Source organism: Trematomus bernacchii, unplaced genomic scaffold (assembly GCF_902827165.1).
Source record: "Trematomus bernacchii unplaced genomic scaffold, fTreBer1.1, whole genome shotgun sequence".
Lineage (NCBI taxonomy): Eukaryota > Metazoa > Chordata > Actinopteri > Perciformes > Nototheniidae > Trematomus > Trematomus bernacchii.
The window spans coordinates 26556896-26574539 of record NW_022987739.1 but is presented as its reverse complement, the minus strand read 5'-3'; the positions used below and the strand labels follow the sequence as shown (position 1 = coordinate 26574539).

Below are 17644 nucleotides of genomic sequence, written 5' to 3'. Positions count from 1 at the left end.
TTTCATTTCACAGTTTTATTATTTTATGTGAAAAGGATCCAACATGTTGTGTTAAGTCACAATAAAACGATTACGTAAACTAAGTATTTCATGGTTTTTATCCGTCATGATTTCACATTTGTTCACAGATGATCATTATGTGGTGAGAGGATTTAAATTCCAGTCCCTAATAACCACAATGTTAGTCTTAATATCATGCAGACAAAAATATTAAATGTACTGTTAATTTGGAAAAAACTTGATCCCTGCTTCCCTAATGGGTAGATTTTTTATTAAAATACTGGAAGTTATGTCCGTTATTATCCATAAAAGGAACATGTATTCATTATCACTTAACAAATACCAGACTGTTTTCAAAGATATCTTTTTGTGAGATGTCTGTCAGCTTGATTCTTATCTTTTTACCAAATGTCACAGTTCTTTTTCTGGTTTTTGGGCACTTCATCTCAGTGGTCCTGCTTCAGTTTGGCCAGAGCCATGAGCAGCTGGTCCCTCCGCTCAATCCGGGCCGACAGATGCTGCGGGTCTTTGGGAACCAGCTCACACATCTCCTGTGGACAGAAAGGACGTGTGAGAAAAAAACAATTGTAGAACACTTTAAGGTAGGGCTGCAACAAAAAAAAAAAGTTTCATTATTGATTAATCTAATGATAGTTGGTTTAGTCTATGAAAGGTCAGAAAATGGCCACAGACCCAACATGACATCTTAACATTTCTTGTTTTGATAGTAGTCCACTTCCATGATTTGATATATTGGTATTCCCACCTCATGCGACCCAAGTATGAACCATGAGCAAAACCAGCTTTTCAAGTGGACACGGATCAGTAGACCGTGCCCTGGTATGACACAGTGTTTACATTAATCAAATGAACTGGACTTTAGGGTCAAGTGTTCTTCACCTTCAAACCTCCTCCCACTTGCAGTTTGTGCAGAGTGCTGCAGCTTCTCCTTAAGGAACAAACATGAAGAGGCACATTCCCCCCGTACTGGCCTACCTACACTGGCTTTAAGGTTTAAGGTTTGATTCTTAGACCTTTTTTTTTTGCCTACTAATCATCAAATAAGATGTCTCTCTGGCCTTTTACAATCACACTCCCAATCTAATATTTGTATACACATTCAAACATATTTATTTTACTTAAACCGATATATATCCTGCACTTTAAAGGTGGGGTAGGTAAGAATGGAGAAACCAGCTCGAGTGCGCTAGAATTTGAAAATACACAACCGAAAAAAATCTGCCACTTCCTTACAGAGCCCCTCCTCCAACACACACGAACGCGCACATGACCAATGAGGGCACGAGATAAGTTTGTGCACAGATGGAAGGCTGACAGGCAGGTAGGCCATCCAGTTATTTTAGCTGGGCCGGCTCAGATGATTGGTCGTACTTTTTACAGCGCCACGGCTTCCACAGATGACATTTTTTAATGTATTTATTGTCAAAGCATTTAATATATTCATTGCTTGTTGTTTGTATGTTGTCTTCTCCTGAATGTTGTACGTCTCGTTTGTTTTTTTGTATTTTTGATGGCACCGTAAAAAAAAGAAAAAAGCTCTACTCATCTCATCGTACCTGTATAGGGACAATAAAGGATTCTATTCTATTCTAGGTCAATCAGGTCAGGTGTGCAGTGTCTAAATATCCACAGAGGTAACATATCTGTCTTGACAACAGTGCGTGGAGAAAATGAGGGATAAGCCCTTAAAGTTGAACTGTTATGAGAAAAAAAATAAGCATGGCATAATGAAGAGACGTGACAATTATTTTAGCTGCAGGCCAGTGAGCAAAAAAAACAAACAAATCCACCACTGTTTCTAAATGTTATTTCACTCTTTTCCCATGATCTGTTGAGGTTTCACAGCTTTTTGAAGTTGAGGTTGCAGGCAAGATTTCAAGTGGATGGACAGCAGAGAAATCCTGTTGCTGCAGCGGTTTCAGAAATGTAATGGCTGATTTCATACTTTATGATCCTGGGTTTCTGTTTGAGTTTGTTGTGGATCGGAACTGACTACAGCTGCTTTCCTTCATAAGAGCAATCTACAAACTGAAGTGCCTTTCAAACCAATAAAGGGGTCAAACTCTCAAGTCCTTTAAAAGTTGTCCTTTAAAACGTAATAATGTCAAGCTAAATGTTGGGGGTCACAGTAGAAATGTCGCTCCAAGGTGTGAATCTGTAAAAATACAACTTGCAAAGACAACATTTAAAGTGAAAGCCTGTACTGAGAGTGTAGATTTCTCAACAACTGAAGTGTAGAAGTTTCTAAGCGAGGAAAAAAGCAGCAGGAAACCAGATGGATTGTTTCTGCTTTCTAAACTATTTGACCTGAAACTATTTATTGCACCGGCTCAGGGTTTCCTCACTTAGTGACCTTCTGTGGCTAACGTTTTAACAGCCTGTGATAGCATGTGACTAAGTAATGCTGCGTAGGAGAGAGCAATTTGGCGCCCGGGTGAGAAGGACCTCTTGACTTTCAGTCATGCAGAACTAAACACACTATCAACAAAACACTCATTCAATGTAACAGCAGGAAGAAATCAGGGAATAATATCTGTTTTGATTATTAAAGGTCCCCTATTATACTGTTTTTCATCAATATATTACAGGTCTCAGATATATACAGAACCTGTCTCTGATTGGCTGAAACACCAAACAGATCATTGCAGCATCCCATAATCCCCTCTGTTTCTGCCCTGTTTCAAAAGTGCTGATTCTCTGTCTGTTACTTTAGATGAAAATAAGGAGCCACTCCCCACGCCCCTCTGAGAGATATTTGGTTAACCTGTTAAGCACCAAGCCTGTTTTTCATGTTTCAGGCTCGAAAATGACATGCCCAAAACAAATGACTACAAGTTAACTTCTAAAAGGATTATATGAATAATTTCTTTTATCAAAGCAAGGTTACATCTGTGAGTTGGATGTAGAAGTGTCAGAATCAATATAGATGTTTTTTATTTTAAAGAAAATTCAGATTTTACATAGTAAAAAACTGTAAATTATAGTGTCCGTCCAAAAATTATTTTTTACAGATAGTGAAAACTACCCTTGGATGATGGGTTAGGAGATTCAGGTGATAAGGTGGGGGGGGGGGTTACCTTGGTTGGTGATTGGCTAATGGTTACACAAGCCAAAAAATCGTTATGACATCATAAAGTGGCCAAAATCTGATCAGCTCATTTTCAGACAGGTTTTTATATAAATGGATCAGGACAAAAAGAGAGAATCTTTTTTCCTGAAACTTTCAGAATCTCTTTACACAGAGGGGACACATGTTGATGTAGAAGAGACATGAACAAGTGGAATTTGCCGCTTGTAGGTGACCTTTAAGTTTCAGTCTATGAAATCTAGGATGTTTCAGTAAAAGTGTTATCTCTTTTACCTCCATCATACTTACACTAGCGATGCTTTTGGCTGCCTCTCCGCCGGAGAAGTCTGGTACCGGCCCAAAGGAGTTCAGGACCCTCGTTATTCCCTCTCCATACCGCTTCATGTAGTCCTCCAAACCTGGGGGAGGACAGCTGATCAGGAGGGGGAGAACATGGGCACACATCTCACAGCCTTTGGTTCACATACACATCATATGCTTTAAAACCTCAAACTTATTTTTAAAAAGTGAAAACATCAGCTACACTCCAGAAAAAAGCAGATTAGGGGAAAATACATAAATATACCCTTGATTTAATTGAAAACAAGCTTCAAACCTGAAGTGATTGAAGGTTCACACATTACTTCATGTGTGTGACGTGACTGTTTCTCATTTACTTGTATTGATTTCGAATATAACATTTTGAAATGCTTTGAACCAACTTAGATGTGCTGCACTTAAAGGTAGGGTAGGTTAGAATGGAGAAACCAGCTCGAGTGCGCTAGAATTTGAAAGTACGCAGCCGAAAAAAATCTGCCCCTTCCTTCAGACTTCCTTACAGGACGAACGCGCACATGACCAATGAGGGCACGAGATAAGTTTGTGCACGAGATGGAAGGCTGACGGGCAGGTAGGCCATCCAATTATTTTAGCCGGGCCGGCTCAGATGATTGGTCGTGCTTTTTACAGCGCCACGGCTTCCACAGATGACATTTTTATGTATTTATTGTCAAAGCATTTAATGTATTAATTGCTATCGGGATGTTAAGATCATTCCATGGAATATAACAAAAAGTGTTTCTGAAGTGAATTACCTACCCCACCTTTAAGCATATTCTTTATCTCCAAACTAAATTACTTTATACTGTGATGAAACACATCAATTAAAAAAAACATCATGGCTCAACATGCACTTAAATCTGCCCTGTGTCTCGTAATGCTGACATAAACTAGATATCGTCACATCTCGTGATGTCATGACATTATTTTTGCATTATTCAAGATTATGCAATCGACCGAGTTAGACTCAGACCTAAAGATTCACTCTCAACAACTTGACGCCCGAGGCTATACTGTTACTGTACTATGTGTTTATGGAATACCTGCGACATGTTGCTATATGTATGCCTCTGCAGAACGAAACGTTTCTGACAACTGTATTTGCATTTGTTATATCTCAAAGCTGTGTTTAGGTGCATGCATTATATCATCTTAAAATATTTACCTTTGAATGTGTTGACACCGCAGAGAACCACTAAGTCTAAAACTTTAAACCCGTTCATTAACTCAACTTCACGGTTCTGGGTGTCTTAGTGAACTCCTTGCTGAGAGTACATGTTAAAAGCGTTATACATAACTATCAGCTTCTTCTTTGAGGCTTTTGTGTGCCTTTGTTTAACTTTGGGTGTGATCATTGGAAGTTAATCCCTTATTACTCCTATTGATTAATCTTTAATGATTTATTTGTGAATAAGGAAACAGGCACTTTTTCTGATGAATGATTAATGTGCTGGACTAGTAAACGGTTAAAGATTAATACATGAGGGTTCGGGTTTTCCTATAGCTAATGAATGAAAATTACTGAAGTCCTGTGCCTTAAAGTTCTCTCACCTTTATAACTATAGATGTACGTTTTTAACCGTAAAACACTTGCTATATTGTTAAAATCTTACTTCCATAATCGCTATAAATTGTAAAAGGGCATAAATTGTCTTTTAATATTTCCAATATATACGACAGTTCCTATAAACCAGGGGTGTCAAACTCAAATACACAGTGGGCCAACATTTAAAAATGGGTACTAGTCGAGGGCCGGACTGGTTCAATGTTTATAGCAGAACTTATTGAAATGAACTTATTGCACATATTAAACCTGGAACTAACTAAGCTTCAATTATTGCCTATAAAAAAACAACATTAAACATTAAATAATCAGTTGCATTCATTTCTTATGGCTCTATCTGCAGCTTTTCCAGAGTCATTTCTTATGATTACATTTTCCCACAGGCCAACAACAGCTTCAACAAAACTATTTCCCTCAAAGAAAAAAACAAACATGCCCTGTTGTCGTGAGAGAAAAAGTGCAGAAGGAAACATCCATGTAAACTCAGTGTGCTGCTCTGTGATGCTAGTTCAAGCAGATACTTGGCATCTCATCTTGGGTGCAAGTTCATCAATGTTTGGGCTCAGGCTCTGAGCTGAGGAAACCCTCAGGATTGAGTGAAGGTGTGCGTGCAATATACCGGCGGGCCAGATTTAATAGTAATTAGAAATTATCCTGCGGGCCGAAATGAAATCCACCAAGGGCCTGATTTGGCCCCCGGGCCTTGAGTTTGACACATGTGCTATAAACCCACTTGTTTGATCCACTGCCAGTTTACAAAGCTGCCTTTCCTTGAATAACATGAATAACAGCTGATAACAGTCCTTGTTTTTATCTTACTGGGTTATTCATAACAATGTACTTACTAAAATGAACTAGCTCCTTTAACATGCGTAGACGCAGTTTATGGACGTAGACAAATGACAACACACAGCTAATGATACATCCCTTAACAACCAAATAACAACACATATCATTAACACGACCAGCAGTATAGTTCTACAGTACTGAGATAATAAATGCATCAGTGGGAACTATTTTTGAAGCAATAAAAAACCATCTATAAAACAATAAGTACGTGGCAAAAGTTCTTCACATCAGCTCTTTAATTAAGGTCAGAAAGTGTCTTTTAAAGGTCCCATGTCATGGCCATTTCTACTGATCATAATTCCATTGTTGAGGTCTACTAAAATACATTTATATTGTGCAATTTTCCAAACTCACATTGGTTTCTCATACAGCATCTCTGTATAGTATGTGTATTCACTCGCTGTCCTAAACGGCTTGTTGGAGCTCCTGCCCCCCCCTCCCTGTGAGCCCAGTGGCCATCTGCGAGACAGCGAGACACAGCGAAACCCAGCCCGAAACAAACACACACACACCCGCAGCCTGGCTGGGAGTTTGTGTGTGTGCTCAGGCTGAGTTCCGCGGTGGCTCGCTGTCTCGCCGACCCCACACCAGTGAGCCAGCCCACAGTGTCCCGCTCCTCGCAGCAGCGAGCCTCGCAACGTCCCGCCGAGTGTGTGTGTGTGTGAGGAAGTCCGCGGATTGGTCCAAACGTAACGGCTCCGCGGACGTTACGTTACGTCACTATACCCGAAATACGTCACTATACCCAAGAAGTAAACAATGGAAAATGAGAAATCTCCAACGAGGCGTTCTGGGGCAGCATAGACAGGTCTTTTCTGTGTTAGAGTTTTACTCGCTACAGGGTGTACTTTGAGGGTTTGTGACTCTGCAGACCGTTTACATGCAGAAAAAGCTACATAACACACAAGGGGACGGGTAATAACCAGAAAAGCATGACATGGGACCTTTAAAACAGTTCTGACGAAATACATTAGGTTCATTTAAAAGACTTTAATAGTGTGGCACTTGCACATAATTATGCAAATCAAACATATTTTGTAAAAGCTTAAAGTTTTTCTTTTGCTGTAGTTACTCACAAATAAACATGTAATATTATATTTAATATTTTGGAAATATGTGACAACATGTAGCGTGAAAATTGACCATTTGATAAGTTTCTAAACCCTTTTTCTATCCCATGTTTTGTTATGCCCAAGCTGAAATATGAATGTTTACATGAATCTTAGTGGGACTCACTATATATGACAGAGCAGTGTGATAAGTGCCATCTACCTTCAACCAAACACAGACTTTGTGTGGGAGGAAGATACCAGGGCTATTTTTGCTTGACATGCATTTCATCTTTTCGTCCTTTGCTGCCATTGTTGGACTTCCTTCAAAATGTGTTTATTCAAAATCCAGTTATAAGGACTAACCCTAAAACACAAGGCTCTGGTACATAATCTTTGTGATAGATTCTCAAAGAGCTTCCAAAACAACTCCATTATATTTACTAAAGACTTCTGCAGAGGATTAAATCTAGGATTACAATGTTACATTTCTTGGTGGTATTAATGCTATATATCAAGATAGCAAGATTTATTTAATACATTTTGTGGCAAAGTACCAATTGATAACCTCATTTACTTTGGTGTGTTTCATGTGTTGTTGGTTAACAATTCTTAAAAAGTTAAAGGTAGGGTAGGTAAGAATGGAGAAACCAGCTCGAGTGCGCTAGAATTTGAAAGTACGCAGCCGAAAAAAATCTGCCCCTTCCTTCAGACTTCCTTACAGAGCCCCTCCTCCAACACACACGAACGCGCACATGACCAATGAGGGCACGAGATAAGTTTGTGCACGAGATGGAAGGCTGACAGGCAGGTAGGCCATCCAGTTATCTGACCCGGGCCGGCTCAGATGATTGGACTTGCTTTTTACAGCGCCACGGCTTCCACAGATGACATTTTTGTATGTATTTATTGTCAAAGCATTTAATATATTCATTGCTATCGGGATGTTAAAGGTGGGGTAGGTAATTTTGGAGAAACCAGCTCGAGTGCGCTAGAATTTGAAAATACACAACCGGAAAAAATCTGCCACTTCCTTACAGAGCCCCTCCTCCAACACACACGAACGCGCACATGACCAATGAGGGCACGAGATAAGTTTGTGCACAGATGGAAGGCTGACAGGCAGGTAGGCCATCCAGTTATTTTAGCCGGGCCGGCTCAGATGATTGGTCGTGCTTTTTACAGCGCCACGGCTTCCACAGATGAAATGTTTTTATGGATTTGTTGTCAAAGCACTTAAGATATTCATTGCTATCGGGATGTTAAGAGCATTCCATGGAATATAACAAAAAGTGTATCTCGAGCCGGTTTCTCAAACTTACCTACCCCACCTTTAAGAGCATTCCATGGAATATAACAAAAAGTGTATCTCGAGCCGGTTTCTCAAACTTACCTACCCCACCTTTAAGAGCATTCCATGGAATATAACAACAAGTGTTTCTAAAGTGAATTACCTACCCCACCTTTAACCTCTTAAGCCCTGAGCCTGTTTTTCAGGTCTCAGGCTCGAAAATGACATTCCCAGAACAAATGACCATATCTTCCCTTCTAAAAGGGTTAAATTAATAATCTTTATTCTCAAAGTAATGATAAACCTGTGAGTTGGATGTAGAAAAGTCAGAATCAATATAGATGTTTTTTATTTTAAAGAAAATTCAGATTGAACATAGTAAAAAACTGTAAATTATAGTGTCCGTCCAAAAAATATGTTTTACTTATAGTGAAAACTACCCTTGGATGATGGGTTAGTAGACTAAAAGCTTCAGGAATCCAAAGTACAACATATAATAAGTACCTTGTATCAAGATTGATGCAAAACAAGTGAAATCTGACCTTTTTAGAGAGATTTAGCCAAAAAAACCCACTTCTGGGGTCATTTGGGTGGATTTGACCTATCTCTGGCCCCCCTTGCTCGATTTTGATGAATGAAATCTCTTTATAACCGCTAGAGCCAATGGAATCGAGGGAAAGTTATATACACACCAAAACGTTAACAAATAAGGAGTGAGAGTGACGCGTTACCAAAACCGGAAGCTGCATACACTCTGGTGGTTACCATTAGCAGCTAACTTTTCCGCTCCGATTTTTACATAAAAATGGAATTATGGATTATAAATAATTTCTTCAAAGGCACAGGTACATTATCAACCTATGGATCAACAGTTGCAGCATTTTTTTTTTCCGTTTTAATGCCATTGAACACGTCTTTTGATCTAATTGACAGCTACGGTGAGACGATCTGCCGTAAAAGCTCCGTAAAGGTACGTGTTGTTGTTATGTGCAGCTACGATAAGTAATAAGGGTATTTTTATCTTGAATTGTGTGGGAAAGTCAGTTTGCATTTTTTCGCTCAGGGGTCATTCAGACGCTTCTTATGAGACTTGTGTTTTGTTTTGGTAAAAATGGTTCATATCTTCAGTTAGCTGAGATTCTTCCCGTTAATCTGGTGCTACACATTAATAGTTTCATAAATGTTAAGAAGCCCTGAGACATTATCTCGAAAATAAAACGGTGGGAGGGGTCCAATGGGGGGACCGCCGTGCTTAAGAGGTTAAGTCCAACTATCTTTTGAGTTAGTTGAGTTAGTTACAAAGACTCTGTGACCTTGAATAGTGGCTATAAAAAGTTTATATGTCACTTCTTTCTCAAGGACAGCAGCTGCAATCAGTTTGGAGTTGCAATGGTTACACTCATTTTAAAAGGTCATCCAGTTGAAATGCCAAAAAGTGTCCTTAGAAACTTTTCTGCTCTCCACAGTATAGCACAATGTGTTTTTAACTCATTCACACTTATCACTAGCTTTACTTCTTTTGGTTGCTAATGAGAAACATAAACAACTAACTGAGCTGATGTGAGCGAAACTGAGCAAATATACTGAGAATACAGACGGAGATCTTTGTAGTAGTTAAACCACAATGTAGAACTACTCCAATACAACTACAATCGTATTAGCTAAATATATATAAAAAAAGGTTTTCATTATGCAAAATGATCTGTTTCATAGGTAAAAAATGTTTCTTTAATTACTGATACACTAGTAGAAACATGATTTAAATGGTAAATGGTAAATAGACTGTACTTATATAGTGCTTTATCCAGTCTTTACGACCCCTCAAAGCGCTTTACATACTACATGCCATTCACCCATTCACACCCATTCATACAGAGCATTGTACCTTACTCTAGGAACTAACATTCACACACCGTTGGCCATCGGGAGCAACTCAGGGTTAAGTATCTTGCCCAAGGATACATCGACATGTTGACTGCACGGGCTGGGATCGAACCCACAACCTTCTGGTTGAAAGACGACCGCACTCCCTCGCAGCCACAGTCGCCCCTAAAAATGATTATTTTGGTAAACGTAGAGCTAATTTAAACTACTTTATACACTGCGAGGTAGCTTGTGAAATCTTTCCTTATAAGTTGGTTATATCTTGTTATAAAAACTGAATATACTGTGTAACTAAAGTTATCAAACACATTCAATGAAGACATTATTCTCTCTGAGATGTGCTGTAGTAGAAGTTTATATAGCAGAACATGTAAAAACACAAGTACATTTAAGAACCTCAAAATTGGATTATACTGTACGTTTTTTAAAAGTTTCGTCAGACAATTTAATGCATATTAGATTTGAAACCATCACCATGTTAGCTGTTGTGAATCCAAGCCGATAGCATAAAAGAAGAAGACTTTTCAGAGCCTCCTAGAAGACTGCAGAAGGTTTGCAGTGGATTATGGTGCTCTTCTGTGCAGGTACATGGTTTTAAAACAGCAGAGTCATTCAGACAGAGACAGAAAGCCTGAGTGCTCCAGTATCTGATTGGAGAGAATTCAAGGACGGGAAGTAACAACAGGAGTAGTTCTTAGCAATCTTTTGAGAACATGATAATGCTACTGTTTCCTGAGCAGAAAGCGCCAGCACTGTAACTACAGGTGGAGCTGGCACCTGGTTTGAAGGCCTCGATGTGGGCTCTGTGAGTTTTAGATTACTGGTGTGAGGGAGAGCATTCATGGCCGCCCATCAAAAGACTGCTTTGTTCGGCCAAAGCGTCCTTTTTCTGTGTGTGTGTGTGTACACAGTCAGGGTTTCTCTGTGGGTTTCACACTCCCCTTTGATATTCTCCATCTCAGTGAGGGTTCACTCTCACTCTCTGACACACACTATGGTACAGTACATGTATGTAGTGTGGAGATTTGTGAGCCATGTCACTGTTGACTCTCACATCTCTGTAACTAAGGGCCTGGTTTTCTTAGTGAGAGCCATCGTGAATAAATGTCATGAGAATAGTTTTTAAACTAATCTTTTCACTAAAAAGTATTTTCTCTTTCTATAAATAATCAGTCACATAATGTGTAGGTTTGTCTTATTGTTGTTGTATAAACTACAACTAACTCTTTTCCCAGTCAAGCCAAGTATTGTTCGTCTCATTATTTTCGTATTACATGCATATGGGAAAGACTGATACAAATTCACTAGGCTTTGTACTTATATAAGGTTTTATATTCTTCATTTTTAAAAGTCACGTTTTTTCGTTTTTTTAACTTGCCATTATGAAGTACATTTTGATCCTGTAACTTTGATGGATTGATACAGCCGTGTTTTGATTGGTCGCCACCATGTACAATCTCTAAATAGATTAATTGATTCAGGTTGCACTTTTTGTTGTTGTTGTTCTTGTTGTTAGTATCCTATAAACAGCATTTGCATTTCTATCCTCAATCGCGTAAATGGCGGCTGAGGGAACAATCAAAGTGGAAAACAAAATGCAGTGTGTCTTTGGTTCTAGGTAGTTTCTAGGTTTTGAAGCAAGAGAAGAGCAATCTGGATGTATTTGCAGCTGCGGCACCAACAATTATATCACTTAGAAATTCTGTAGTGTAGGGTGGTAAAAATAGAAAAATGTGATCACAACTGGCTACCACTTGGATAGACCACATAATATCCATGTTAGTATCTTTAAAACTAGTCGTTGGGATTATTATTGTACCTAAATGTAAAATAAGAGAAACCCAAAATACTCGAAAAACCTGTAATAAAACAAAAATGTGCACCTTTCACCTCTTCTTGCTTTCTGATTACCTTTCTGTCACTTCCAGAGAGGGAACGTTACCTGCAGGTGCATTGAGGTGGATTGTTTCCATGGGACCTATGAAGGCGTAACGCATTCCCAGCCCCTCTGACATCACCAGGTCGATGTCCTTCACAGAGACAACGCCATCCTGAAAAAACAAACACATTTACTCTTGATTTATTCTCACTTTGTCTTCCTTTACAAAAGAAAGGTACAAATCAGTCAGGCAGTGAATGTGTGACTAAATCTAAAAAGGACACATACTTTCTTTATCTCCAGTACAGTGTGAACCCAGCAACCCTGAGCCATCTATCAGCTGTTTGTTTTTTTACTGATTTCCATGTATTTCATTGTGGAGAGTACCCAAGTCAGGGAAATGTATATATATATATATACATTTCCCTGACTTGGGAAATACATTACATATATGTATGTAATAAAATAAGTAGCAGCGTTATAAAGAGAAAGTGTATTTGACAGTGATTCCTGCAATGGTGTAGCAGTCTGTGGAAGTGGAGTAGCAGCCAGTAGTAACAATAATAAATTGCAAATAGCAGTGAGGTGGCACAACGGTGATGTTACAGTGTGTATTGGTCGCCTACCACAGCCAGTACACAACAAAACAGCAACCCAGCATCACATAGCAACTACATGGCAAAATAAGGATAAAACTGTTGGGGAAATATTTTCTTAGGCCCATAACTTTGACCCAGTTTATCAGTTTGCAATGACCTCACTGAGCACAGCTGCTCTCAGTGTTTTGTCTCCCTATTCCTGCCTGTTGGCGTCAGCTGATAAGAGGTGTTATTGTGCTTTGCCTGTTTTATCATGTTATGCACAATGTTGATTATTCTCTCAGAACTAGCTAAATACATGGGTCTGGAGAGATCTTCAGAATTGGTTTGGCACGCCGCTGTGTCAACTCGTGGCACAGCACATGTCTTGTGAATTCTCCGACCGAAGCTCCAAATAAACCATCAGTGTTTGCCATCAAAGTTCCTGCTCTCCCCGTGTCTCTCTGAGTCCTGTCTCCATTGCTCCAGAAGTTTCCATCACAAAAACTACAGCTCAAATTTGAATCTCAGGTCATTTATTTACACCTCTGTCCACTACCTCAGAGTGTTACACTACTGTTAAAGAGATGACTGTGCCATGTGTGCATTTTACACTTTTTACGCACTATTGATATTATCACTTGATGCTACCTCATTACTTGTATATGTTCACCAACTTTTTATCATTCTGCTACTTATTTTTATTGCATACATTTGATTTTCTTTTACTAAGACGTGCTTTCCTCTTTATTTAATATGTTACTGTAGGACGAATAAAGCATTTCTGATTGTGATGTTACACAATTTTGACAGTGGAGGTCAGGTCATGGCTTTTTAACCTCAGTGTTTTTGACCAACCAAATGTCCTTTGATCCCAACTACTCCCACTGTATAAAGTTTCCCTCATCAGCCAATTGTGTGTCCTCAGGATTATGTTGTAGCACCAAGAGGATGGAGGGGAGGTTGGAAGGAAGCAGATGGAGGGAGCGGTTCAGATAATCTCAGGGTTAGAGATACCTGTTGGCCGACCACGCTGGAAATCAAAGCTCGTATTCGGAGACAGAGAGCGGGGTGGGCGTGAGGAGAGGGACAGGGTCGTCTTTGTTTGGGTCCTTCGTCCAACAACGGGCCTGTTATCTGAGCAGAGCGGGGCGGTGGGTGGGGTCTTTTCTCCACCGTAATCACTGGGGGGCAACCAGCCGCTTTCTCAGCCGCTCTGCTTTCCAACGTTGGCCCTGACTCAAGGACCATTTTCTGTGTGTGTGTGTGTGTGTGTGTGTGTGTGTGTGTGTGTGTGTGTGTGTGTGTGTGTGTGTGTGTGTGTGTGTGTGTGTGTGTGTGTGTGTGTGTGTGTGTTTAAAGGGGTTTAGGGAGGGTCTCTGTTATGTAAGCTGACTCACAAAAGGCCTTGATGGACCCTAGTATCTGGTCACTTATAATAGACACAGATGTAACCTTCTTGTGGTATCTGTAGTATCTATTGAGCGTCTTTCTCCCATGCTGTTTCACTTTTTTGCTGATAGTCAGCTGTTTTTTCAGATTAGCCCGGTTACAAAATATATTTTATTCATCGTGTATTCATTTCATTAACACATTTGTAATCTGTTCCGAATATAAAATCATATTTCTACATAAAGTATAGGTAAATCATAACAAAGGAAAATAAATAAAGAATAAAACTGAAATACAAAATAAGTAAAACTCAAATCTAATTGGTAATATAATTAGAGTTAAATTAAAGCTGATTACAAAGCAATCATCATACAGTTCATATTTCGTCATGGGTCGGACAACACAGAGGGAGGATTTCACACATAATCACAAAACTATGATGCAGTGGAACTTATTTTTGCTTCCTTATGAAAAGAAATTCTGGAAATGGTGTCATAGAGTAATTAGTTGCTGGTCATTGGTTAGGGTTAGTGACATTAGAGGAAGTAATGTGGCGGAGCATATTCGTACTAAATGGGATGGTACAACACATCCTCCGGGAATACAATGTTTTTTTTTTACTTGTCTTAAAGGCACAGGTGTAACTAATAACATTAACAAAAGCTGTGCTTCATTCAAGTGTCTTAGAAAGTCATGAGGGTTACAGAGAGCCAGAAGGCCCAAAAGAACCCTGAAGTAGCATCTAATTTAATGTCCTTGTGCTTTTCCTATTGTCAAAATATCCATAAGTCACATATTTACATCACAAGTGGTTTAGCTAATGCTTTTATGCAACGTGACTTATATATACTTCATTACCATAGACGTGCATGACACTTTTGACATGTTGACTGCAGGGGCTGGGTATCAAACCACTGACCCTCCAACCCAGTCTCAAGGCATTTCGTGTTATAGTCATGAAATGTATCTATTGATTCGTGTTGGTGAACACAAATTAATAGATTACATTTCGTGACTATACACGAAATGCCGTGAGACTGGGTTGCACCCTCTGAATGGTACTGGCCTATTTCCAAGTCATAGCCATAACTTCAAAACTTCAAAGGCGCACATTTGCATACAATAGTTAAGAACCACTAGATATGCAAGAGGAGCATTGTCTTTCCCCCTATTTACTATTTGCCCGAGGAGAAACACTATTAACACAGTGGTGTTTTGCTTACAAAATGACTTCCTGCTGTCAGTGGTTTCAGCCTTAACTGAACTTACTAAACAGCTGTTTTTAAAGGATTGATATATCATAGTTAACTTCACATAGAAGAATGGTAGATGAAAGATGGAAGAAACTCACACAAACACACTAAGCTAAAACTGAGCGATGTATCACATAAGTGGTGTCTTGGAGTGACAGCTTGTTGACAAGAGGCAGTAATCATCTTTTCTCTCACTCAGTGCACTTCAGCCTGGAACCTCTGACACCACTAAAAAGCCAAACCAAAGGAACCAGTTCTCAGACTGTGAGACTTCAACTCGTAATAAACCTGACAGTGACTTAAGGGATAGAAATTGTAAAAAATACAAAAATCTGTTTCTGAGAAAATCATACTTACTGAAAAATCCCATAAAGCCACACAATAACCGGACATATTTCAAACTAGCTGTTGGGTGCTATTGACCTAAAATGAAATAAAAGTAACGTAGCTATCGCTGGTAACAAATACAATCACTTATATCACTCATTACGTCCCATAATTTAGAACATCCAGGTGTGTTGAATGGGATCATGTTTGTTTTGTAATTGGAGCCCCATTAGCTTCCAATGTAGAGTAATCTTCTCCTGTATTTTTAAAGATATCAATTTAAAAATACAAAACAGGCAACCATTGAAAATATCAAACTCAAACATTAGTTGACAGTTTGAGTAACGCCTCAAACATCCGAGATCTCTGAGAGCTGAGGCTGACAAGAGTAACCTGTTCATCAACTTTTACCAGAGAACTGTCAAAAACACAGTAAGATCATTCCTATTGGACAGGTTTAACACACTGTGTTGACAATGCTCAAAATGTGCTTAAAAACGACAACATTTCTCTTGACGTAACAAAGTCACGAGGGTTGTAATAAAAACCTGCCTCTGGTTTTGAGTAGGAAGCAAGCAGGTTGCAAGTTAGCAATGTTTTGTATAGTCTTTCAGTTTCTAAAATTGAAAAAGGTTGTAAAAAAGCAGTATATTCTTACACACATTTATGGTGGCTGTGAAGAATGTGAGCAAACGTGAAAATGTATTTTCCAACCGAGATATCTTTCTTAGGACAAATGTGCCATTGGGAAACACGAATCATGGCAAAACAGACCATAAGAGGTATTTAACTAAACACTAAAACAGGTCTGAGGCCCCGGCTCCACGGGAACCCATACGGCAAAACGCATCGGAGTAACGCAAACGCAACCGCAAAAAACCTTCCGTCCCCACGCAATATACACCGGATTGTGTCAAGCTCCACGGGACGGCTCCGTTTACATCCAACCGCTGGAAAAGCTGCAGTACATATGCCGAGCCTGTACGTGGCGCTGTAACTTCCTCCACAAAAGCAGCAACTTCCTCCACAAAAGCAGCGAAGAAGAGTGGTTGTCATGGCTGCACTTCTGTTTATTCTCCGCGGTGGGGGCCGAGGGATCCGGGCAGAGTTTTTCGCCGGTCAACGTGCGTTAAAGTTTAAATCTTCCGGACAAAATTATAAAAGTGCCGGTCAAAGGTCTTCTTTGTTATTTATTGAGCTTTAAAACAAATGAATAACGACGATATAATGATATATGATAATAAAATACACAGAGCCTGTCTCTTTTTCCTCTCTTCTGACAGCGTCAGTGTCTGTCTCATGCAGCAGCTGATCCAGTAATGATGACTCGACAGTAAAAATAAACATATTTATAACTAGTTTAGTTTGAGAGATAATTAAAATAGCTAAGGGTGATGATCTGACTTGAAGTGTGTGTTTTGCTCCCGCTGCATCACAGCGGGAGGAGCTGCGTGTCTCCGTCCTGTCAGATTAGACTTCACTCGCGTTTATGTCCATATCGATATAAAGATAAATAATCTGAATTCAGTGTGCAGTGTACTTTTGCGGGGGTGAGCAGCAGAGGCGGGGAGAGGCGGGGCTATGAAACGGATGACCGTATAGGCAGGGGTGCACATAACTGGTACGCAGGTACGCATGCGCGGCAACAATCTGAAATGCGTACCGTCACTTATGTCACAAAGCGCATTTGCGTACCGACGTAAATGTGAAGCTTTTCCAGAAGGCGGTTAGTTCACCGGACGACAGAGTCGGTCTCCGTGTGCACAGACAGGGCTGCTGTTAACGTCGGTCTGTACTCTACTACCACCCCCCCCCCCGTTGACGATCGCGAAGCGCTGCACACCACTGACGCCACCCCCCCCCCCCGTTGACAATCGTTAAGCGCTGTACTCCACTGACGCCACCCCCCCCTCCCCCCCGTTGACAATCGTGAAGCGCTGTACTCCACTGACGCCACCCCCCCCGACAATCGTCAGAAGTTGGAGTACCAAACACTGACTCCAGGTACTCATCTGAGTACCTCGCTGAGAAAGCTGTGTGCACCCCTGCGTATAGGCGACCCCACGGCCCCGTTGGACCCCCCAGAGCGCTCCGTTCTCAGATCTATCCACCTTTGGACCCGTTGTCGTTTGCGGGGTCTGTTTCTACGTT

General features: G+C 40.1%; 1 protein-coding gene across 1 annotated transcript in view; it reads right to left on the bottom strand.

Moving 5' to 3' along the window:
- cryl1 (crystallin, lambda 1) overlaps window positions 1-17644 on the bottom strand; it is a 35771-nt gene continuing 18127 nt past the window's right edge. The window contains exons 7-9 of the mRNA XM_034147205.1: window positions 12007-12115; window positions 3398-3507; window positions 1-551 (exon numbers count right to left, since the gene is read on the bottom strand). Of these exons, the coding sequence (XP_034003096.1) occupies window positions 447-551; window positions 3398-3507; window positions 12007-12115 (324 nt within the window). The 3' untranslated portion in view covers window positions 1-446. The remainder of the gene's footprint in view (window positions 552-3397; window positions 3508-12006; window positions 12116-17644) is intronic.